Here is a 26,765-nt window from a genome sequence, read left to right as displayed (position 1 = left end):
CTCGAACCTGTGTCTCCTGCATTGGCAGGCAGATTCTCAATCACTGCGCCACCAGGGAAACCCAACAGTTTTGTTTTGAATATGCCCTTGGGAGGACTCATCTTTTACCCCAAGCATCAAATATAAGTATTTCTACCAAACTGTTGGCATATTCCTTCAAGAAGAAATCTGATTACTCTTTTCCATATCACTGTTGTTGAAACTGCATATGTATAAAAAGGGAAGATGCCAATGGTAGTGCTTTCTCAATGAATGTAAAAGTCACCCTCCACCCTCCTCTCTCTCTTGGTCTGGAAGTGATGTCATCAACCCTGGCTGCACATTACAACCATGTGAGGAGCTTTTAAAAACACAGATATCTGGGCCCCGCTTTTAGAGATTCTGATATAAATGATGGAGTCCATACATGCATTGATTTTTTTAAGCACTGAGGCAATTCAGTTGTACACATCAGGGTAGAGTTTCACTGATTTAGAGCATGGAATCAATGAAGGCGGAAAATGCCATCAGTTACCAAATCATCAGAAAGAAGAAATGCTGAAATATTTCACAGGGAACTAATACACCTGAGCACCCACAGCACCTATTCAGCTATCCCCCTGATTACCAACAGCTTTCCTTCCATATGTTCAGAAAGGTGTGACAACATAGTAATTTATCCCATTGCACTCCCAGCTTGTGAGAATGGGAAAAGCAATCTAGAACATTTAGGCACTTTCTTTATAGCTGTCACTGGTGTGATGTCACAGTTAAAATTTTACAAACTGGATGAATATTCAACCAACTCTGATGCACCCAGTGCAGGGTAATAGTAACTACCATTAGTAATCTAATTTGAAAATCCCATTCTTATGGTTTGATTTCTAGGGTCCCTCCTGATGCCAACCATTTAGCCTGGGCTCCCTTGGAAGCACAGCTTAAAGGCTTGAGAATAATCCCAGAGATCAGGACAAGGGGAAAGTAGATGTAAGGAGAGCCAATATGAGGATATGTTAGCAAGCAGGCTGCCACTAGGTGTGACTGATCGCTCAGTTCTGTGTGTCCATCCCCTGAGAAGACATAAAAACTGCCTATTAGCCCTGTCCATTAGTCAAGGGAGAGATAGGAAATTACCCAGTAAGAAAGTGATGAACAGTAAGCTTCGTTACCCATTTTATATGGATGATTGGCCTTGTGTCTGGAAGGAAAAGGACTGGAAAACTAGGGACAAGCAAGTCTGGGGAAGAGGTATGTAGACTCACCTATAAGAATGGGCACAAAGTATGCAGATATTACTGTCCCCCAGGGAACATCCCTGCAGAGGGGTCTCTCAATGACCAGTGGGGAAGGATGATTCTGTGCTGGACAAAAGGCGCAAGAACAGAATGGGCGTGTGGCAGAGGCTTGATGGGTCCCCACTGATCTAGCTAAGGCTGCTCTTGAATGCCCAACCTGCCAGCAGTGGAGACCAAGGAGATCAGCCAGCCTTTTGGTAGCAGGTTGTTTACAACAGACATCTTCTACTCTGGGGAGACAGAAATTTGTCCTTACAGGAATTGATGTTTCATTTGAATATGGATTTTCTGTATGTAGATCTAAACATAGCTGTATTGCAACATCTATGGCCCAACAAAGGCAAGGAAAACAAGGGCTCAGCTTCCTTAGAGGTGAAGGTCAGTGTCCCTGCACCAGCACACCAAGCCAGACCAGTGTCCTCTGGGACCTGGAGTCAAGAGTAATCATCTTCTTAAAGCACAAATTTGATCGTGTCATTCACTCGCTTAAAAATTTTAATAGCTACTTATTGACCTTAATAGAAAAGTCCAAATTATTTAACGGAGCTAAGAGACTCTCTAAGATTTAGCTTCTGCTTCTTTCCATTCTTTATCTTTTGCCACTTCCTCCCTCACAGTGCCAACCACGCTGAACTACTTTCATTTCCTTAAAATGGAGCCAGGCTTTTGTCTGTGTTGCACCTCAGCCTGAAACACCCTCCCCCAGCTTGATTAAGGCCTACTCAGCCGTTAGATCTCAAAGGAGACAGCAAGTGTTCTTGGACGTTTTCCTAGACCCTCTGAGACTGAGTCAGTATTGGTCATGCCCACTCACCCTTCTTACTTAACTCTTACTGTAATACTCACTATATTACATTGCTTGTCCCTGGATCCCCTATTAGACTAGAAGCTTCCCAGTACTCCTGGAACCCAGCAAAAATTAAGCACTTGACAAAAATTCGTTAAAAGAATTAATAAATGAGTTGAGTGTTTTTCTTTTCTTTCTATTAAATTGTTCACTATCTCTTATATCATTTAAAAAGATGAGTGTGCATTTTTTTCTCATATACTTCTCCAATGTGCTTAAGAAGTAAAAAGAAATGGAATATGAACAGCATGAAATTGATGGGGAAATTTAGCAAGGCAAAGTTTATATCATTGGGCTTAACCTCTTATAGTCGTCATTTAGGAAAAATAGATTAAGTTCCATATATAGATTCTCAGTCACTGAGCATTCTCCTACATTTTTTATGTTAAAAAAAATCCTGTGTTATGTTTTTACCACAATAGTATATTGCAAACCTGAGCACTCTGGCTTTTGACCATTTGTCTTGCAGATGGCCTTGAATTTTATGTGATATCACAATAATTAGAATCTAGACTTCATGGTGACTAACAGAGGACAGCAACTCAATACAGCTATTCCCTTCTCAGCTGTTAACATAGGGTCCTCAGGGGATAGTGGTTGTCCCTTTCCCAAAAAAGTATCTGCAGTGTATCTGCAATGGGTACATAAATGTCTTCTGAAATGAGAAGAATAAAACTCCCTCTGCATCTTGACCCAAGTAAGACCCATTCTTCTATGAGGATCAATCAGATTTTACTGTAAGAGAGAAAGAGCAACATGGAAACAGATAGGCTACACAGTATGGTGGTTAGAGTCATAGGCTTTGGACTCAGACATTTGGATTCAAATTCTTCTGCTGTAAGCCTCTCTTAAGCTTCAGTCCTTTCATGTACAATGGAGATAATAACACCTACTTCATATGATATTGGGGAGATTAAGTAAAATATTGGATGTAGAGTTCTCAACACATAGTATACTCTCAGTGCACCCCTGGAAGCTGTCACTGATGAGTTCTCATGATACTGGGAAAATAAGGGAATCTGATAAAATGAGTCTTAGGAACCAGGATATTCATAGAGGGATGGGGGTTGAGAAGAAAGCGGGGAGGTAAGAGGGGATGAGGGGAGTGTTTCCGTTTTCTCCAAAGTAGTTTTTATCAAACCACAGCTTCCAATCTGGGGTTTGAAAATCTAAGCAATTGTCCTAGGAGCCAGCAGTGCAGAAATAAATTGTGATAAGCCTAGTTATATTATGGAAAATATCCTCAGCAAACTGCAGGGGAGAGTTAGCAGGAAGATCCATGGCTAATGTACAGTTTTTAAAGGACTCACAGAACTCACTGGGACACAAGGATGTTTTGTGCTTTTGCCTACTCATAATCAGATAATAAGCACAGTGGCTCACTTGTCAGGCAGAAAACTTGATTAACCTTTTTTATTTTCCCCCAGCAATAAGCAGAATCACAGTAAATCATTTCCTTAATGCAATCCTGGAGTAAACTGGAGGTTAATTTCTCATTAATTCATTTCAAATTTCACATGGTTAAAACATACTGCCACATATAGAGTCCATCAAATGCACTTTAGAACTTTTCCTGATGTAAGAATTACAAAACTGCATAGGCATAAATAAAACATATTATATTACCTATGCTCACATACAAAGGCTGAAATGATCGCCATGAAATTAGTACTTTGTCATTCCCCATACACTCTTATATCTAATATTTCATTTGTATTGAATGACAAATACCATCAGATGGGCAAGCGATATATTATCTTCATGTTAGAGATGAGGAAACTCTGTCTCTGAGAGATTATCTGGCTTTTTCAAGGCCACAAAGCTAGCAAACAAAGGAACAAACACTCGAGCAAGTCTTATGACCCCAAACCAAAATGAAGCCCCAGTGGACCTCACTGTTGCTGTTGGCATGTATGTTCACAATCCCACATGTTTCAAAGATTTCAATTATAGATGTTTAGTGGGCAATGCTGCAGTATAGGCATTTAGACAAGGGCATACAATCAGACATCTCATGGACCATGAATAGAGTGCAAATGTAACTGAGAAACTGAATACTGTCTGTTCCTCCTCTGGACCCAATCTTGATCCTTGTCTGTCCAGCATTGTGCTCTGAGAGGTTGACCTTATGATCCACAATGATGAGATTCCTGCTTCTGGCCTCCTGATGGGTCACCCAGTAGAGACCTTCTGCAGAAAATTGGAGGGAGGGAGGAGAGGAAGGTTTGGGAATTTGCTGTTTCCCCAGCTCCCATTCTGAGGCTGTATCCTCACTAAAGGTCACAGCTTCAGTACAGCTGCCCTCTGCAGACAGTCCTCTGTGCCCCCTGGTTTAGGGATCACCCCCTCCTCTTGCCCCTTCAGGGCCAGGGGGGTCAGGGAGCCCAGATGTTACTACCCCCAGGTACTGCACCATCTCTGTACCTCCCCTACACCCTTTGCTTTTGTAAATATCTCTTTATTAAACTCTCTTAGTTATCTGAATTGGAGTGAGCCCTTTGGATACCTTCACTGCCCCACATGAGCTGACCATTCCCAGATCCCTTTCTTTGCATCCTCATGGCATACTACCATGTCTATTTTTCTCTTCTGTTGCCATTTTCTCTTTTTATTTTTTATTTTTTGCAGGAGTTCTCTGAAGGTGGTCTCCTCCTCAGGCCCCAAACAGGAAAGGCCCCACTGCTTCTGTCTTTCCTCCTTGACCTCTCTTGATTTGACCCCAGGGGCATGTCCTCTCTCTTGCTCTAGCTTTCTCTACCTCATAGCTTCCTCCTAGAATCAGAAGGTACATCTGCTTCAGCTTTCTGCCCAGTGGGACATCATTAAGTAATATCTTCTTTCATGAACTATGACTCTTTGATACCTCCCTCTTTTTTCCTGGGCAGTAAACTGAGCTTTAGTGATGGAGGGGCTTTGAGAGAACATCACTCATATGAGAATAGAAAGTGTAGCTGTTTAATATCTTCTAAATATGATTCCTGTTACATCTAGAATGTGCAAAACTTTATGTTCATTTCTAGCAAGGGAGCTGAGCACGGGCTTGGAAGAGATACAGAGGTAAATAAAATGTGGTTTCTACTCTCCAACAGCTTCTGACCTGGTGGAGGAGATACAGGAGAGCACTATTGGCAAAAGAACCAAATGTAGCCTCCAATTCAGTGCCGTAAGATCAGAGAGGTGAAAGGCTATACAGGCCCTTAAAACCTGGCAGCTTTCAGTCTAATTGCTTCTGTTCAATTCTGCGAGTTAGAAACCACAGCCAGAAACCTACCTGGAGACAGTTTTTGAAACTTAATGATTTCTGTCTCTTAGTAAACTGCAGGTAGGGACTGGCCTTGGGAGTGGGAAGGACCCACAGATATACTCCCTGCCTGCAGGCTGTATACATTTGTACCTTCACTGTGGGAGGGGCAGTACTTTTTCTCTGGTAGGTGGTAATTGGCAAAGAAGATCCTGGGAGAGAGTGGCATGAGATTAGAGCTGGGGTCTCAGCGTGTAGCTCGCCCACATCAGGGTTACTGGGAAACTTGTCAGAAGTGCAAATTCTCAGACCCCACCCTGACCCTACTGGATCTGAATCTCTGGGAATTGGGGCTTTAAAGAAAAAACATACCCAGTTTTTCCTTGACTGTGTGTGTTCCATGTGTCTTCTTTAGCACTCACACAAAACACCACTTCTGACACTTCTGGTCACCAAATGTGTGGAGGTTTTTCCCCACACCAAGCAAATCCCGGCAACACCACCTGGGTGTCCTCCAGTTTAACTCAATTCTGATACTATCTACATGGAGAGGGAGTCAGATCCCACACGTTAAGGGGTCAGTCCCAGAAGACGGCTCCTGCCTCACTTCAGAGGCCAGTCACAAGTAGCAGGAGCCCAGGTTACCCAGAACTTCTGTCCAGTTGGACTTCAGATCAGAGGTTCCTATAACCCTCCTTCAGGTTTGATTAATTGGCTAGAGTGGCTCACAGAACTCAGGGCAACACTTAGGTTTCCGAGTTTACTAAAGGATATGAAGAAGGATACAGATGAACACAGATGAAGAGACACACAGGGCGAGGTCTGGGAGGGTCCTGAGTGCAAGAGCTTCTGTCCCTGTGGAGTAGGGTTGTGTCACCCTCCTGACATGGATGTGTTGCCCAACTTGGAAGCTCCACACCCCATACTTCGGGGATTTTTATGGAGGCTTCCTCATGTAAGCGTGATGAACTATGAACTCCATTTTCAGCCCTTCTCCCTTCTCAAGAGAAAGGAGGATGGGGTTGAAAGTTCCAAGCTTCTAATCATGGCTTGTTCTTTCAGGTGACCAACCTTCATCCAGGAACCATTCAGGAGCCCACCCAGTCACCTCATTAAAATTCCTATCACCAAGAAAATGTCAAGGGCTTCAGGGGCCTTGGTTCAGGGATGGGGTCAAATGCCAAATATTAGAACACGAGATGCTCCTGGTGCTCTTGTCACTTAGGAAATTACAAGAGTTTTAGGAGCTCTGTGCTGGAAACGAGAATGAAGACCAAGTATTTATTACTATAAATCACAATACCACAGGGGCCCAGTGCTCTGCTTCAACAAGCCCTCAAGGTGGTTCTGTTGCATGTGAAAGTCCCAGAACCACTTTCTAGACTCTAAAACTGTGCAACTCAACACCAGTACCCAGGGCCTGGCAACATTGGCATTACCTAGGAATTTGTTAGAAATGCAGTATCTCAGTGTCCACCTAAGATTTACTGAATAAAAATCTTTTAAACCAAGATTCCCAGATGATTCTTATAAACATTAAAGTTTGAGAACCATTTCACTTGTGATTGGACCTGTAGTCAACCTGGCTTGTCGGTCACAGGGAGACAGGATTATTTTAAAGAAAGGTATGTTTTCCTCTCTCTCTTCCAGTGGGCCCCCTTTAGTCAAAACCTGGGCATCTGAGAGATAATGATCACGCCGGTCTGAATCACCAAATTGCTAGGTAGCAGGGAGCAAAAAATTATTTTCCTTGTGAATTAAAGATATATCCACTTCTTCCTGCTTAAACTGTCTCATTGGGTTAACTCAGTTACTTTGGGGTAGATGTTCAATCTTTCAAATATACTCCACCTCTCCTAGCTCCTCCCATGAAGGCTCTGTGAAATGGAAGATGCTTATATAATCTTGTGGTGCCAGGGGAAAGGCAGGGTTAAGCTGCTCACATGGCATTCTGTGCAAATTAGAAAAAGATGAGTCTTCCTTAAGACACTCTCCTTCCAGTGTTGGAACATTGTCACACTGATTTTGTTAGAACGTGTTGCTGCCATATGCTCTAAAACTACCATAATAAATGTATGAATCTATGGTGTCTGTGAAATGAGTGTTGCCCTACAGAAATGGATTTCTTGTGCAGTGCTCAACCTGCACAACTGTAGGCTAATCTCTAGTTTTGTACCACATTGTTGTGTATCAGGATGCATACGGGATTTCTCCCAGAGACTCGCAGCTCCCTGCAGGGAAAGCAGATTATTAGCATTGACTGTTCTCCCCTACACACTCTGAAGTTTCTGCTGCTCCTCAGGCCATGAGGTTCCACATTTGCCTCTGATGTCCTCATGGTAATTTTTACTACCTCCTCCCTACAGTCCACTGGAGTCAGGCGGCCAGGCTTTGCCATTTTCTTGCATAACAGGAACTTTTGTTTACATCATGACTGCATCATCACTTCCCTTGGCTTAGAGAAAAATCCAAATTTAAGTCATCCAGGCCTGGTTCTGTATATGAAATGGAAGCCCAAGGGATTTTAAAAATTCTATTCTTTCTCCATAATGTCTAGCTTTTGAGACTCTGCTCTCGAGTGACTCACAATTTATATTAGCTTCCTTTTTCTAGCTAAAATTCCCCCTTTTCCTGAAGCATGAAAACATATTGCTTCAGGGGATAAGCCCCTTGGGCAGCAATATTTTCTAGATTTGAAAATATTTCCTAGATTTGAAAGGTCTCACAAAAAATTGTATTATTGTACCTTTCTCTTGTGGGACCTTATTGAGGGCTATAAAAAGAAGCTCAAAGATTCCAATGTCTTAAATTTTTCCTAACAATTCCCTAATGGGAGAGCCTTGGTAGGTATTTTCTGAGTCCCAGGACAGAGCAGAAAACAGTTGAAGCAGTTATTTTGCTACCATTTAGTAACAAGGGCTGCCAACCTCATTCTCAATGGTGAAAAATTGAAACCATTTCCACTAAGATCAGGAACAAGACAAGGTTGCCCACTCTCACCACTTTTATTCAACATAGTTTTGGAAGTTTTAGCCACAGCAATCAGAGAAGAAAAAGAAATAAAATAATCCAAATGGGAAAAGAAGAAGTAAAACTGTCACTGTTTGCAGATGACATGATACTATACATAGAGAATCCTAAAGATGCTACCAGAAAACTACTAGAGCTAATCAATGAATTTGGTAAAGTAGCAGGATACAAAATTAATGCACAGAAATCTCTGGCATTCCTGTACACTAATGATGAAAAATCTGAAAGTGAAATTAAGAAAACACTCCCATTTACCACTGCAACAAAAAGAATAAAATACCTAGGAATAAACCTACCTAAGGAGACAAAAGACCTGTATGCAGAAAACTATGACACTAATGAAAGAAATTAAAGATGATACAAACAGATGGAGAGATATACTGTGATTTTGGATTGGAAGAATCAACACTGTGAAAATGACTATACTGCCCAAAGCAATCTGCAGATTCAATGCAATCCCTATCAAACTACCAACAAACTAGTTCTGTTTGTTCTACAGAACTAGAACAAAAAATTTCACAATTTGTATGGAGACACAAAAGACCCCGAATAGCCAAAACAATCTTGAGAAAGAAAAATGGAGCTGGAAAAATCAGGCTCCTGGACTTCAGACTATACTACAAAGCTACAGTAATTAAGACAGCATGGTACTGGCACAAAAGTAGAAATATAGATCAATGGAACAGGATAGAAAGCCCAGAGATAAACCCACGCACATATGGTCACCTTATCTTTGACAATGGAGGCGAGAATGTACAATGGAGAAAAGACAGCCTCTACAGTGAGTGGTGCTGGGAAATCTGCACAGCTACATGTAAAAGAATGAAATTAGAACACCCCCTAACACCATACACAACAATAAACTCAAAATGGATTAAAGACTTAAATGTAAGGCCAAACACTATAAAACTCTTAGAGGAAAACATAGGCAGAACACTCTATGACATAAATTACAGAGAGATCCTTTTCGACCCACCTCCTAGAGAAATGGAAATAAAAACAAAAATAAACAAATGGGACCTAATGAAACTTCAAAGCTTTTGCACAGCAAAAGAAACCATAAACAAGATGAAAAGACAGCCCTCAGAATGGGAGAAAGTATTTGCAAATGAAACAACTGACAAAGGATTAATCTCCAAAATATACAAGCAGCTCATAAAGCTCAATATCAAAAAAAAAAAATCACCCTATCCAAAAATGGGCAGAAGACCTAAATAGACATTTCTCCAAAGAAGATATACAGATTGCCAACAAACACATGAAAGGATGCTCAACATCACTAATCATTAGAGAAATGCAAATCAAAACTACAATGAGGTATCACCTCACACCAGTCAGAATGGCCATTATCAAAAAATCTACAAACAATAAATGCTGGAGAGGGTGTGGAGAAAAGGAACCCTCTTGCACTGTTGGTGGGAATGTAAATTGATACAGCCACTGTGGAGAACAGTATGGAGGTTCCTTAGAAAACTAAAAATAGAACTACCATATGACCCAGCAATCCCACTACTGGGTATATACCCTGAGAAAACCATAATTCAAAAAAAGTCATGTACCACAATGTTCATTGCAACACTATTTACAATAGCCAGGACATGCAAGCAACCTAAGTGTCCATCGACAGATGAATGGATAAAGATATGGCACATATATACAATGGAATATTACTCAGCCATAAAAAGAAATGAAATTGAGTTATTTGTGGTGAGGTGGATGGACCAGAGACTGTCATACAGAGTGAAGTAAGTCAGAAAGAGTAAAACAAATACTGTATGCTAACACATATATATGGAATCTACAAAAAACAAAAAATGGTTCTGAAGTAGCTAGGGGCAGGACAGGAATAAAGACGCAGACATAGAGAATGGACTTGAGGACACAGGGAGGGGGAAGGTAAGCTGGGACCAAGTGAGAGAGTGGCATGGACATATATACACTACCAAACGTAAAATAGATAGCTAGTGGGAAGCAGCTGCATAGCACAGGGAGATCAGCTTGGTGTTTTGTATCCACCTAGAGGGGTGGGATAGGGAGGGTGGGAGGGAGATGCAAAAGGAGGCGATATGAGGTTGTATGTGTATGTATAGCTGATTCACTTTGTTATACAGCAGAAACTAACACATCATTGTAAAGCAATTATACTCCAATAAAGATGTTAAAAAAATAACAAGGGCTGCTAATTTCATAAGCTAGAGCTGTCCCCATTGTCCTTTCCTTCAGACCTCTTCAGCCCTATTTCTTCAAGAATCTTAGTCTGTAACTTACATCACCTTCACTTCCATGTGCCACTTTCCATTAGGACCCTTTGGGTTCAAGAAAGGAAAAAAAAATCTGACTCAGGCTGATTTACAGAATAAAGAGGCTATTGTGGTTCACATAACTGCCATGTGTGGAGAATCATTGTCTCAGAAGACCCAGCTCTAGTGTTCTGATTCCCTGAGTTCTTTCTTCCATGTGTTGGTTATTTCATGATCACAAAATGGCCATGGAGATCCCAGGAAGCTCATCGTCATTTGACATCATCCAGAGTGAAACAAAGAGCCTTTGTCCCAGCATTCTGAGCAGGTTAAGCCACCTGGACACCACTGAACCAATCATTGTTCCAGGGGATTGATCTATTTTGATTGGCTTAACTTAGGTACATGCTTCACTCCTAAGAAACCTCGTGGATTTTAAAGAGAATATCGACTTGATGCACAGGACTCTGTGTCTTTAGCTGGCTTCTAGTCAGTCTTGTCAATGAGCCCTGTGCCCCAGGATAATCAGGGAGGCAGCAAAGAATAACTGAGGTTCAAAGAACCACTGAAAGCTTAGATAATGTCATTGTCAACTGTGATCGTTAGAGACTGGAAATCAAAGTTCCCTCAATTTTCTTAACATCATGTAAACCTCCCTGATTCTGGTGTGAACCTGAAAAAGGACAGCCCGGTAATGACTGAGATGGAATTTCCTATAGCTTGGTGGTATGTGGGCTGGGAGTTATAATTAGTTTTGTAGCACTGAGTCAGTGAATAGAGGCAGTCATCTGCAACAAAATTTAGTCCATATATGAACAGCTGACTAAAAATTTAAGGGAAGAACAACCTAAAAAAATTCTCATGAGCACAGAATGATAGATGTTAATCAATATAATACCTGTTTTTACCAATTTAAAATGAATGTCATTGAAAATATTTGTTTCTATTTTACTTTAACAAATGTAAGAAATATTAATAAAATCTTTCTTAAAACTATTTCTCTGTAACCTTATTTTCCCATATAATCTTAAAGTTTTTCAACTGGAAGTACAAATAGTTCCAAGGGTTTCAGAAACTGAACTCTGGGGTTAGGACAAAGAGTGAAATTGTACCATTTTTAGTTCATTCTGTTAATGAACTTTATTCACTTAACAAACAATTCCGATTACCAGTGAGAACACCCTTAACAATAGTCCTTTTAGGAGTCAGGACAAGATTTGTAGAGCAAGAGAAAGAATCTCTGCTTATTCCAGACCCTGATTTGGCTTGGCAATTCTTTCATCCAAGGGGAACTGGATGAGTGCTGAAAAGCATTAGGTCTTTCTGTCCCTTAGTCTTTTTTTCCTTTTTTAAAAAATACATTTATTTTTGGCTGTGTTGGGTCTTCGCTGCTGCGCGTGGGCTTTCTCCAGTTGTCTCGAGTGGGGGCTACTCTTTGTTGCAGTGCGTGGGCTCTAGGCCACTGGCTCAGCAGTTGTGGCTCGCGGGCTCCAGAGCGCAGCCTCAGTAATTGTGGCACACGGGCTCAGTTGCTCCACAGCATGTGGGATCTTCCCGGACCAGGGCTCGAACCCATGTCCCCTGCATTGGCAGGCGGATTCTTAACCACTGCGCCACCAGGGAAGTCCCTGTCCCATAGTCTTTTTGAACACAGGGTGTCACATACTCCTGTCTTGGGTGAACTGCCAGAGAAGCACAGAAGGCATTGCCCCAAAGATTCAAAACAGATTTCCTGGGGCTTCCCTGGTGGCGCAGTGGTTGAGAATCTGCCTGCTAATGCAGGGGACACGGGTTCGAGCTCTGGTCTGGGAAGATCCCACATGGCGCGGAGCAGCTGAGCCCGTGAGCCACAACTACTGAGCCTGCGCGTCTGGAGCCTGTGCTCCGCAACAAGAGAGACCGCCATAGTGAGAGGCCCGCACACCGCGATGAAGAGTGGCCCCCGCTTGCCACAACTAGAGAAAGCCCTTGCACAGAAACGAAGATGCAACACAGCAAAAATAAATAAATTAATAAACTCCTACCCGCAACATCTAAAAAAAAACCGAACAGATTTCCTTAGCATCAGCGAGTGTCACTTCCATGAATGGGTGAGTGGTATGACAGAGGATTTTTTTTTGTTATATATATGTATATATTTTAACATCTTTATTGGAGTATAATTTCTTTACAATGGTGTGTTAGTTTCTGCTTTATAACAAAGTGAATCAGCTGTACATATACATATATCCCTGTATCTCCTCCCTCTTGTGTCTCCCTCCCACCTTCCCTGTCCCACCCCTGTTATATATATTTTTAAAACACTAATAAAGCTTAACAGAGCTGGCACATATTATGCACACGTTTCGAAGGTTGCCGGTACACTGCTCTGTGGCATTCCTACAGAGGCACTTTTTTTTTTTTTTTTTTTTTGCGGTATGCGGGCCTCACACTGTTGTGGCCTCTCCCGTTGCGGAGCACAGGCTCTGGATGCAGAGGCTCAGCAGCCATGGCTCACGGACCCAGCCGCTCCGCGGCATGTGGGATCTTCCCGGACCGGGGCACGAACCCGTGTCCCCTGAATCGGCAGGCGGACTCTCAACCACTGCGCCACCAGGGAAGCCCCCAGAGGCACTTTTTAGTCCATTATTGCAATTCTTTGATTTGATCCATTTAACTGTCAAAAGAAAACAGTGTTTCCAAGTTAATCTATTTGTTAATAAGTGTCAATAGTCTTAGAAGCAAGACCAGAAATTTTACAATAATTTTGAAAAGGATTCTTTTAGAAGGATGTTTACAAGTTCAATCACATTTCCAAGAAGGATTGATGAAATGCTGAGAACTGAAGTTAATATTTTTCATATCATGGGCAAGTCCAGTCATTGCAGAACAAGATTTCTTGGTTGTATTTGATTTTGAAATTAACTGAACACACATTTCCTAGATAATGAAATTTGTATTTTTATTTAAAAGTTTGCACTGAACAATGACATGCAGACTTCCCAAGCCCATTTCTTTATTGGCTTGCTTTTTGAACACCTAATTACAACATTATTTGAGGAATCGTAACCTATTTTTTAAATGTATAAAAACCCACTGGTGCTTCATAAAGAGCTTAAGAAAATTATAGGCAGAAGAAAAGTAGATTATAGGCCATTATGTGTTTAATGATATGCAAATGCTGTTAAACTAGAACATGATTGTATTACTGTTCTTTGGGGAAGAACAGATTTAAACAATTCAAAATAACAGATGTAAGTTTTTAGTGCTGAGATCTAACAATAATAAATTAGAAGTGAAAGTCATACATATATTGAATTACATCTTGACTTTCATAGATTATAATTTCATCACAGTAGACAAAATTGCAAACCGCTTACAGCTCATATGTTTTATGTTTCTCTTCATGTGAAAGGTGGCCAGTACTTTCTTCGGTGGGTAAGTTAACTGAATTAGAACAAGTCATCAATGTTATACCCACGATCCTGCAGAAATTATATGATTTAGTCTACGTTCTCCCACATGTAGACTGACGAATTTAACCGACTGGAAAAAAAAATTAGAATGACATAGGGAGTTTAAATCAAATGAAATTATGTGATGGTTACTGAGCTTTCTAGAAAGCAGAGAAATAAATAATGCAAACTGAATTTCAGCATTTGCCCCCATTCATTTCCAATTCATAGGGAATCTTTCTTGTTTCTTGGATGGAAAAATGTCATTCTAAGCTCCTCTTTGCTTCTGGGGAGTGGCAGCTAGCTGTGAACTACAAGGTCCTTAATAGAACACGATCAACACCTAGTGGCCACAGACAAGTCTTGAGTGTGATTCTTCTTGGCCAGCAACAAGTGATGTCGTAAGAAAAGGATCTTTGGAAAAGAAGAGGAATCTTAGCTCCCACATCACTTTTCCCTCACCCAAGTTTGACCCGATGTTGCCATTGCCACCTTATTTCTGCAAACAAGAGGCATTCAGCTAATGCAACTAACAAATGCGACCATCACCCTGTCATGATGGGTAAGCTGTATGAAATGCAAAAGAATGCGAAAGAATAAAACAAATAATAGGGGTCAAAAATTTTTTTTTAACTTGAATTGAATCAGGTGTTTATACCATGAACGAAGAATAAGACAGGACATCCCTGCTTTCGTTTAAATTAACCTTCTGTTATTTTCCCCCAAAGGTTGTCTTCCCAGGACATGTAAATAAAACATCCCAGTCAGAACTAGATTTTTCCAGAATAGTAGAGCAATGGAAACAATTCAGATACAAGTTTTCTTACCATGGCTTCCTTGGCAGCCACTTCTGGTTGAAGGAGAAAGAAGGGAGGAGGGAAGGGGTGGGAAGAATCTCAACAGTGTCTCCCAGCTGCTGACTCAGTAAACAAGAAAATAAAACACTCATGTGTACATTACTTCAGAAGGCAAAGAGGTCATATGTGTTCTACTTGTTGATATTAGACATCTTGCAAAAGAGTACAAACATAGGTTAAAAGGTCCCAAGGAATTTTTGTTTGTTTGTTTTTGTGAGGTGAGGCAGGTTGTTGAAGTCTATGAATATGTGTTCTTTGTGTGTTGTAGTATCTATTGGAGGAACAGACTTCTGATTCACAGCAGGGTCACCTGATGGACCTAGACAAAGAAGTCTCTAATCACAAAGGTCTTCATGGGTCAGGGTGTTATCGCAGCTGATGTGTTTCCATAGCAACCTGTGGATGGGTTTCACCAGAAGAGAGGCCCATGCGTAAATGACAGAGTGATGACAGTGATGTCTGGGCAAAAAAGAAGTCCAGGGCAAGATAAACATGTTTTAAACAGAAATGCCTACAAGCTATGTATCACAAATTCTATTTTAAAATAGGTACTGTCTAGTTAAAAACAGGTGAAGTCAACAGAAGCAATTGGTAAATAATTAAGTATTTGGTCATAACATTAAGGATTGGAAATATAATTTCTTGGGGGGAACATTTAGCTTAAATTAACAAGAGAAAAGGGAACAAATCAGGTTGGAGAGGCAAATTTTCTCAGGATGCTTCTAGGGAAGTAATGCTGTGTAATTTGAACAAAATGAGGTGATTTTTAAAATGTCTTTTAACTTCTTCACCCATGAAGCTTCTCCCAGACTAGGTAGAGAAAAGGGAGGTTTTAAAAACCTGTTCTCAGTCTCTTCACTGACCTGTCCAAGATGTCTAATTGAGTTCATTCAAATAAAAAATAACATTCAGAATAAGGAACAAAAGGTCAAAAACTTAAATTAAAAATGGATCTCTACCTGTTTATGGTGATGTACATAGCATGTGTCTCCTCAGAAATGTGAACTCTTAGAAGCAGGCACTATTGAGAATGTGGAAGCAACAATAAAGGCCCTTAAGTTACCATAATGGACTTGTTGAACCCTCTGGGAGAAGTAACCATAGCAGTGGTGTGTGAGGGCCAGCCCCTACTAGCTCACACTGCTATATTCCTACCCTCAGAGTGCCTACAGGGACTGTTCTATCTTGTGGGTAGCTATCCACTAATCATGATGAAGATGAGAATAACTAATAATAATAAACATTTAGAAAACTCATCATAGTTTACAAAGTGTTTTCACATCTACTTGTTAAAAGCAAGTGATGCTACTGTCCCTGCTGTTTATAGAAACTGAGCCTTAGGGAGAGCCTGAACATTTTTTGAGGTCAAATGGTTCATAAGTGGGTAATTGCTGATGTTCTAATCTAGATCTTCTGACAAAGGTGTCCCAGGTAATAATAGCTACAAGGTCTTATTCCTTCCAGAAATCCTTCCAGAATCCTTTCCTTCCAGAAATCCTTTTAGTTTAATGGAGAACCGTAATCAGGAACCTATAAAGCCATTCAAGACTAAAGGATTAACTTTCCAATGTTGCGATTGTCGATAATTTTAGATCATGTCTAGAGTGCTTTACCCTAAATGATATGAGCATCCTTCTAATGTGGGTTCTCCATGGTTGGCCCTGCTTTAAAGATTTTGGTGGCCTGGTTCATTTTGGAACTTACATGTTAGATCAATGGTTTTGCTGTTAATTATTAAGTAGAACGTTCTTACTAAGGGGACCACGAATTTGTATCTGACACATTTCTTGATATAACCAACTGAGGTCAAGTTCTAACCAGTTCTCTGTAACAGATCAGCTTAATTGCTATCTATATGACTTATTTTATTTCCAGAGGTACTAATTTATGAAATAACTCTCCTTTTCCTCCTTATTCTTATCTTAAATCCAATGACTATCTTGAACAGCTCTCCATGTATATATGCCTTTTGCATCCCTAAAGAAAGAAATGGTAGAAATGTCAAAAAAAGCAAAAACAAAAAATAAACGCATGAAGGAGGAAAAGCAACTCTGGAGGGAAGTTGGGGTTTCTGGGCTCAAGATGTGGCTCTGCTTCCAACGAACTGTGTGATCTCAGACAAGACAATCTGCATCTGAATTTCCAATGTGGGCAAAATTGTTCCTGGCTCTTTTACTTTCACACATATTCAATGTACGTGCTGCCAATAATTTATCAGGAAAGAATCGAACAGCCCAAACTATTTTAGTTCCTTTTCATTTCATTGGTGTATCTTTAGCCTTTAAGTATGTATAAGTATATCTCAGGGTGCCCAGACTCAATCTATTAATTCTCTAGAAACTTTATGATGAGAAAAGTGCAAAGAACAGAGAAAGCACATAGGGCCTCAAAGCAAGGTGGTGTTCTCTTGTGTACCCAAACTGTCATGGACAACTTTAATAGAAAATGGAGTCAGGTTGTGCACTAACTGACTTTTTTCAGTGTATATCTAGAAATTCATTATTGGTCTTTTTTGTTATCAGATTTTTGTTTTCTAATATGAGGGCACAAATGATACCAAGACATTTACTATCTGATCAATTTTGGGGACTAGAAGGAACAGATAGGAAAGAGAAGGGAGAGCAGGAGAAAAGAAGAATAAGAGGATAAAAACATCTTCGAAAATCTTAAAAAATACTTTGGTTAAGAAAAATGTTTACCTGATGCCTACTTAAAACTAGGCAGAGTAATTTCTGTAATGAGAAAATATAAATATAAAAGAATATATTATATCAAGATTCTCTAAATACTCTAAACCCCCAAAGAAGTCTCTGAATGTAAGATTTAATATAATAAATGTCTTTTTTGTTTATAGTATATCTTTTTGTCTAAACATTAAACTTCTAATAATTTCACCCATACTGTACTCAACAGCAAGTTTTGAAAGAATCAAAATTTTAAAAATTGTGATTTTAAAGAAAGTAAAAAGTTCTCTGATTAACTGAAAGAACTTTTATAAAGCTCATGTCCTTTATATCATGGATGAGGCCTTCAGACTCTCACTCAGAGACTATTTACTTTTATTTTATAAAGAACACTTACAAGCTCAGTGGCTATGTTTCCAAACTGATATAAGCTTCAAAAGGCTTATGAGATCATTTCTGTTGTAACCCCAGTACTTACCACAAAACCTAGCACATAGAGTGGGCTCAATAAATGTTTGTTAACTAATAAGAAGATTAGAAGCAGTATTTAGTAGTTGGTGTTGTTGGCTGGGAGAAATGATAGCCTGAGATCCATAGAAAGAGTGAGAAAAATCACAACAACCAGACACAAAGCTCACCAATTTAAAAACACACAGTCCAGTACATCTTACTAACCTCTGAGAGATTAGAGCACAGATACAAAAGCAATTGCCATTCTACAGGGATGACCCTGAGTCATTAGGAAAATATTCAACTTTGTTTAATTCTTGTTTAATAAAAGTCAGGGAGCTAAAGAGTGCACGTTTAAAATATTTCCATCGGAGAGGATTAAAATAGTCCCTCAGTGGGAACCTTTAGTCCCCTCTCATGCTGAGATTTCCTTTTGAAAATATAATCTTGATGGTATAATATTTCATATCTTTAAAAAATTAGACCTTGGTTCTATTCCAGTATGTCTAATTCCACAGTATCTTTTGTAGACATAGAAAGTATGCTTTTTTCTTGTCTTTTTGATTTATTAAGCTTCTTAGTAAAGACTCTGAATATGTTCCATATATCCGATCTTCCTGTTTCAGTTACAAAACAGTACAGAATTGGATCAGCAACACAGTTTAAACTTGTTAATGCAACTGTGATTCTATAGATTTTATAACTCTGCTTCCCAGGCTTGTTATGGTCAAACATACCTTCATCTAAGTTCACATCATGCTCTAAAATGCTGCGAATCAGCAACATCACATGAAAGGGAGTAAAACACAAGATAAAAGTCAACGTGATACTAAAAAGTAGTTTTATGATTCTCTTCTTTTCACTGTCTTCTGTAGCTTGATTTTGCTGCACAGCTTTGTAGACTTTCTGGTTGCAAGCCATTATGATGACCAAAGGTAGCATATAGCCTACACACGTCCTAGCAAAGTTAAACCTGATTTGCCATTTCTCCAAAGGATATTTGTCATAGCATAAAGTAAAGTTAGACTTTGTGGCATCACAATATTCAACAGCTGTTTCATCTTCCCACAAAATGACAGCATTGAAGATGGTTTCTAATATCCAGATGAAAAGGCTCACCATGAATGCACATCTTCTTGACCTTAGAAAATAAAACTTCAAAGGGTAGACAACTGCTAAATACCGATCAATCGCGATGCAGGTGAGGAAAGCTGTGCTACTGTAAAAGTTCATGTACATGAAGAAGGCACTCCATTTGCACAGGGCAGGAGAGAGTGTCCAGTTGTCTTTATTCCAAGTATAATCAATCCATAGAGGGAGAGTTAAGGCATACAGCAGATCCGATAATGATAAACTGAAGAGGTAAATGCCTAATTCATTTTCCTTCTTTGCTTGCAGAAAAGACACACATAGAGAACCGATGTTGGCTGGAATGCTGACTATTACCACAAAGATGTAAACAACTGGAAACAAATAGTGATCCAAGTCATGCTGTTCTTCAATACATGTGCTGTTCATTTTTTCTTTTTTAGGTGCTGATTATATTCGTTCTTAGATGGTAAGTACCAAAATAAGTCGTGTCTCTTGGTAGTTTGTTTTCAACACCTAACTCTCTTTTACTAAGATTTCTTCAGTTGTCCTTTGCTTTCAAAAGTTCTGATGGGTTCATCAATGGTCTTAAAGGATGAATGGAGATCACGCTTCACACAGGTATCGATGGCTGGAAGTCAGGATCCAGGTTCCCGGCAGTTACTAAAGTGATCAGTGATTTTCATGTGCAGAAGTCCATGTGCTTATTCTCACAGCATGCTGATGAAGAACCCTGGAGGATTCGCCACATTATCCATCAGTTTTCATAGAATGCTGTCTTCAGTTTGGTTTTCTTCACGAAACTCAGAGGAGATTGGTGCAAACGTGAATATGTAAGGCTTTATTTTCACAAAGGTTGACATCTCTTTTTAAAATGCCTTCGTTTCTGTAATGAAAGACAAACTAGAATAGTTTGGATGCTTAAAAGAGACACCATGATTTTTGAAACAATCTTATTTTATTTCATTTATTGAGGATATCAAAATGCATTAAATTGCATACAATGAAGGTGTTTAAAAAGGGAAAATTGTCTAATTGACTTCAGTAAATGAAATCAGGCTGAGATATTTGACCTTTTTCAAATAAGAATTATCCAAGGGATGCCAGATTAGAGGGAATTATATTTCTCAGTAGACACAATCTAAGCACGCAAAACTAGAGTTAAAAGTCATTTTAGAAGCTAATTTAAAAAAAGATGGTGAATTCAATTATTTGTTTGTAATCAGTAAATGCATTTGAGTGTATGGTAAACTGTATGATTATAGGATTTCAAATTTTTTATTTTGTATGCAATCTATGTATAAGGCACTTATTTTCAAAATATGCTTATTAGCCAAGAAAAAATTGTCACAAGAAATTTGATAAAGTGAAGCACTTAAAAATATAGCAGTCTGCTGAAACTTCATAAATAATTAGACGACACTACCTCATTTGTTTCTCCTTTGCTTTCTTTGTGGGCTAATTTACTTTATCTTTCTCGTACTCTTGTGAAAGAGAGGGCAGAATGTGCTCCATTCTGGGTAAAATCTTGTGATCATCTGTTTCTACATTTATACCTGATTGTTTACTAGGTTACTTTTTAAAAAATGTCTGATGTACATTCATGTAGGAACAGAGAATCCATCCTTCTCTCCATATTGGAATAGAGAAATACTAGCTTTATTCCTCTGCTAGTGAGGCCTGTTGGTGCTTTGGATGATTTATCTGAGGGGAATCTTCACAGAAAGCTTTGTAGAGTCACCATGTAGGGGAAGGAAGACATGTCCTCTTCCTGTGTGCTGTGAGGCCTACAGGACCTCAAGACCGTCCCTTTCCAAGTGTCAATGCGCCCTTAGCACAAAAGAGACCTGCCACCACAAGGCACCAGTATTCTGCTGGGAAAGTAAACCATATCCAGAGCCCACAGGATATGTCACTCTTAACACAAAATGGAGAACTAAAATTCCTGAAATCACCTAGTTTTTCCACACCTAAAAATATGGATAAACAGCCTTTTATTTTTATTTTTAAAATTTTTATTGGAATATAGTTGATTTACAAATGTTGTGTTAGTTTCAGGTGTACAGCAAAGTGAATCAGTTATACGCATACATATAGCCACTCTTTTTTTTTTAAGATTCTTTTCCCATATAGGCCATTACAGAGTATTGAGTAGAGCTCCCTGTGCTATATGGCAGGTTTTTATTAGTTATCTATTTTATATATAGTAGTGTTTATATGTCAATCCCAATCTCCCAATTTATCCCTTCCCCTCTTAAACAGCCTTTAAATAAATAGGGAAACCTTCCAGAGAGGAAAAAAAGGAAGCAGGAACTAAGATCAGAGAGGTAAGTGAGCAGTAAAGCTCTGGGCACCCTAAGGAATATGTGGATCTGGAGGAACTAACTAGAGCTTTGACTGCAGAGAACCAGTGATAGATCATGGACCAGTGACAGAGCATGGGCCAGCGACAGAGCATGGGCCAGTGGCAGAGCATGGGCCAGCGACAGAGCATGGGCCAGTGGCAGAGCATGGGCCAGCGACAGAGCATGGGCCAGTGGCAGAGCATGGGCCAGTGACAGAGCATGGGCCAGTGGCAGAGCATGGGCCAGTGACAGAGCATGGACCAGTGGCAGGGCATGGGCCCACACAGGTAGCAAGGGGTCCTCGACATCCCACTCATGCTGGGATCCAGGAGCCTCAGCCATCAAAATAAACAAAATAAAATAAAAAATTTTACAGATATTTGCAGACAGACAGCAGGGAAAGTTGGAAAGTTCCCTGTCTTAGCTTTGTTTCTGTGAGGAGCTATCATAAACAAAAACAATCCCTGAGTACTCATGGCCTCTGGTTGGTCCTCACTTGGGAATGGGGTCTGAGTCTGCACTATTAATCTTGTTCCATAAACTTCGGGCCAATAGTGAATTAATATTGGATTTATGTGCTCAACTTCACTAGTCGTCAGAAATCTACAAACTAAAACCACAGAGAGATACAACTACACACCCACCAGAATAAACGAAATGAAAAAGATAGCAAAGACCAAGTCTTAGTAGGGATGTAGAGCACGTGGAACTCTCATATACTGTTGGCTAGAAAACTGCTTGGCTCTTATGCAAATCATATGGTTCAGCAACTCTACTTCTAGGTATATGCTCAACAGAAATACATATATGTGGTTCCCAAAAGATGTGTGGTAGAATTAGAATGTTCACAGTAGCACTGTTTGTAATATCCCTCAACTGGAGTGCCTATTAGCATTCAGAGAGGTAAATAGATTGTGGTATATTAACACAATAAAAATCTATACATTAATGAAAATGAACAAATTATTGTTACATGCAATAACATGGTTGAGGCTCAGAAACAATGCAGAGGGATAGAAAAAGGCAGGCAGAAAGGGTACATATTATCTGATTAAGAACCAGGTAGTGTTAATCTATGCTGTCAGAAATCAGGGTAGCAATCCATTTACTGAGGGCTTTCTGTGTGCTGGACTCCATGTAAAATGGTGTGCATATTTATTATAATTTATGTTTTACTGTAACTCTGTGCTGTTTATTACAATCCTATATTACAAAGAAGAATTGAGCCACATATTAGGCAATTAGCCCCATATTGCCTGTCTAATCTTGGTAGAACTTGGCTGCAATCCTAGGTTTAACTCTAAAGCCTCTTGACTCAACTATTTTGTCTTCTGCCTTTTACATAAAAATACCTTAGACGTCTAAGGTAGTTTTGCAATGGCACAGACTAGCTTTGTTGAAAAGGAAGAGAATATTTTCTACTTTCCACCTAAATAGTAGCACAGATGGATTAGTACAGGTCTTTCGACTATAATAGCTCTTCTAATTAAAGAAAATGATGTGAATGAAAATTTCTGAAAACTAGATATCAAATAATCAACACTACATTTTCTAAAAGACGTCACTTTTATGTTCTCTATTAAACTGCGTGGACTTCAAATAAACTTGTGAGAATCATCACTTTACATCATGTCTCACACTCTGACAATGTGTCCTTATGTTTCCGTATATCTGTCAACATATTTTCTTTGGAAGGTTAAACATGTTCGTTTTCAGTAATTTATATAATGGATAAGGCAACAATTTTATTTAGGCTTTTATTTTTCCTGTACTTGATTTTAGAAACAGATGGCTAAAAAGGAGCAAATATCCTGCTACCACGGGGTTGGGGGGGAGCGGGTGGGGGGGGGAGATCTCCCAGTTTTTTGAGTCAGGAGGCTGAATTTTGAAAGGTCTATTGTTTAGATCAGGAATCACCTGTGAATTATTTTAAAGCCGAAATTAATTATCTTTCACCACTCACAATGTGGTAATGAAAAAAATGTAAATAAGACCAATTGGAAGTGGGAAGAACCATCCTGCATTCCCCTTCTTCTCAACAAAACCCACCTACACTGTTGCAAACAACCATGTAGTATGTCATATTAAATATCTAGTTGTTATAAAAATCAGAGAAAGAGGGCCTCCCTGGTGGCGCAGTGGTTGAGAGTCCGCCTGCCGATGCAGGAGACACGGGTTCGTGCCCCGGTCCGGGAAGATCCCACATGCCGCGGAGCGGCTGGGCCTGTGAGCTATGGCCGCTGAGCCTGCGCGTCCGGAGCCTGTGCTCCGCAACGGGAGAGGCCACAACAGTGAGAGACCCGCGTATCACACACACACACACACACACACACACACACAAAAAAAAAAAAAAACAGAGAAAGAGGAGTCAGGTGGCTGTTATCTTTGGCGGGGGTGGGTGGGTGAGTAATGACAGGAAGAGGGCACCAGGAGGACTTCCGAGAATTGGGTAATGTTTTGTTTCTTGATATGAGCGTTGATTTATGAACAAGTTCAGTTTGTAAAAATGTATCATGCTGTACACTTAGGATATGTTCCTTTTTTCTGCATGCAGGTTATATTGCAATTAAGGTTAAAAAGTGAAATCAAAAGGCTATGTGAGATGAGATGTAAAGAATCTTGACAACTAACATCTGGATAACCTGCAGATAGAGCATATATGTCTTCCTAAGAAATGATTTCACTTCTTTCCTCACATATAAAAAGTAATTTATAGAAACACAACAAAACAAACAATAAACAACTTAAATAATCTGAAAATAAATTCACCCATAATAAAAGTTTACCATATGAAAGAATAAGTATTCTAGGCACCGTGGAGGAAATAAATACAAATCATGCCTTGAGGAAATCTCCCTCCACCCAGGCTTTAAAGAATTCTCACAGATCGCGTTCTAACAAATATGAGCTGATTAAAACACCCCAACCCCAAACACACTCAATTTTAAAAATAGATGGATAAAAAGAACAAATATCCTGCTACCACACTAGAAGAAAACACACACATTTACACACATACAGAAATTAGCTGCTATGTGTGAGATTCAGCAAAAGCAAGAAAAAAGAATACTAGATCCACAAAAGCTTTAGAGATAAAATTAATAGATATATAACACAAAACAAGTATGTTTAATACATTTAAAGAAATAAAAGAAGGAATCTGAACACATGAGTAAGGCTCAAGAGACTCTAAAAGATGACTAGGCATATTTTTAAAAAGATTGAAATAGACCTTTCAGAAATAAAAAATACAATAATATAAAATTAAAAATTAACACAGGGACTAACAAACTACTTAGCTCCAGCTGAAGAGAAAATTAGTATATTGTAAGACAGAGTTAAAGAAATAACACAAAATTATCAGAGTGCTAAAGAGATGGGAAAATACCACAGAGATATGGAGGATAAAGTGAAAAGGTCAGCATATGTATAATTAAAGTTCGTAAGGACAGAAGAGAGAAAGTAGGGGAGAGGCAATATTAGAAAAGATGCTGACTGAGAGATGTCTGAAAGTGATGAAGGACATGGCATCCTCAGATTTATGAAGCTCAGACAACCCCAAATAAGATTAGAAACAAACAAACAGAGATGGAAATCTATACTTAGTCAACATTGCAATCAAGCTGCAGATCATCAAAGACTAAGGAAAAAAAGAGCCAGAGAGAAAAAATGGACTACGTACAAAGGATGAAATTTCGACCGACAAAGACATTTTCAACAACGATAACATAAACCAAAAGACAGTGGATTGATATTTCCAAATTGTTATGAAAATGTATGTCATCCTATAATTGAATACCCAACAGAACTAAATTTCAAAATGAGAGCACAAATAAGGATATTTTAAGATAAACTACCACTGAGAACATTGACCCCCAAAATCCTCATTAAATAGACTTCTAAAGAACATAAGCGAAGAAGGAAAATGAGACTCAAAAAATGTCTGAGATGCACAAAATTTAATAAGCTACAGAGTATGGAACTCTGATGGTTAGGCAACATCACATCTATCACTAGGCTCATGTGTCTGGGGAAGAACACTTAAACCATGAAAATATTCTTCCTTAGAAGGAGGACTGGGAGAGCTGTGTGATGAGCAGGAAGGTGCCCCTTCCTGCTTTGTCCATGTTACTCAACAAATACTCATCTTAAAAAAAAAAAAGATAAGAAGGGTGAAATGGAAAAATAGTTTTGAGAGGACTTACAAAATTCTCACTGGAATAAATTTCTTTCTCTGTAGAAATATTTCCTGCCTTAACTAAAAGAAGCATAAGACTGAATGGTTTAATGAAGCAGATACTGGGTGTCTTCTGGGTTGGGCAACAGAGGCAGTGTTTCTGGAGGCTTGTGATTACATGTGTGAGGGCTCTGGAGACTCAAAGGTTCTCAGCAGCTCTTGGGGGATTTGTGACCACGTGTGTTCCTTCACCTCTCTAAGTTTCAATTTTCACAGATGTAAGATAGCAACCATTTCACAGAATTCTTGTGAGGATTAAATGAGATAGCACATGAAACTCAGTACCGAGCACATGGTAAGCCTTCATGACATGTTAACTGATATTGTTCTAATGACAACACTGGTAGCCTGTGTCGTCCCCTACATTTCCTGAAAGCAGATCATCTTTGACCATCTATCCAGAGCATACCAGAGAAACCAGAGGCACTCAGAATATAATTTATATAATAACATTTCACATATGATACCAAACCCTGCAGAGGAGAGCTGTTAAATTAATTGGGTGAATCTGAGATTTTAACAGAATACATAATTCTTATTATTCATACATCTTTTCAGATATTATTTTGATTGCTTTAACCATATTTTGAGAAAACTGTTTTTAGATCCAGTACTGAGAAATTTGGATAAGTTTTTAATTCTGATTTTAATTTTTACCTGATGCCCAAAGAAGACAATCCACAGCTCCTAAAACAGTACCAACCATTGATGACAATGATCAGAAGATAAAATGTTATAGGAAACATTTGCCTTCATTTATCAGTTGAATAGCTACTTATTAAGACTCTACTGTGTGTCAATGTGATAGTCATCTATTAAGAATTATTAATTAATTAATACATACTAGAAATATTAATTAATACTGGAAATATTATTTTCAAATTTCACATAGTTTCTGATGGTATAAAAACATATCACTAGACCTTTATACTGATGAGGAAGTGGTGCTAGATAGCTTTACAGACAGGAGTTGGTACATTTCTTCCGTAACCACTTAATTTTCATTTTGCCAATATACTGTTTCCTGTAGAGGAAAT

The 26,765-nt window shown here is 39.2% G+C and overlaps 1 protein-coding gene across 1 annotated transcript; it reads right to left on the bottom strand.

Annotated features, from left to right (window-relative positions):
* Positions 1–18,268: 18,268 nt before the first annotated feature.
* Positions 18,269–19,849, bottom strand: GPR65 (G protein-coupled receptor 65). The gene has a single exon (XM_081229162.1). The coding sequence runs from the start codon at positions 19,573–19,575 to the stop codon at positions 18,550–18,552; it is 1,026 nt and encodes a 341-aa protein (XP_081085288.1). The 5' UTR covers positions 19,576–19,849; the 3' UTR covers positions 18,269–18,549.
* Between the last annotated feature and the right edge of the window lie 6,916 nt (positions 19,850–26,765).

Source organism: Mesoplodon bidens, assembly GCF_964165515.1.
Source record: "Mesoplodon bidens genome assembly, chromosome: 3".
Lineage (NCBI taxonomy): Eukaryota > Metazoa > Chordata > Mammalia > Artiodactyla > Ziphiidae > Mesoplodon > Mesoplodon bidens.
The sequence above is the reverse complement of the archived record's forward strand: the minus strand, read 5'-3'. Positions and strand labels throughout refer to the sequence as shown.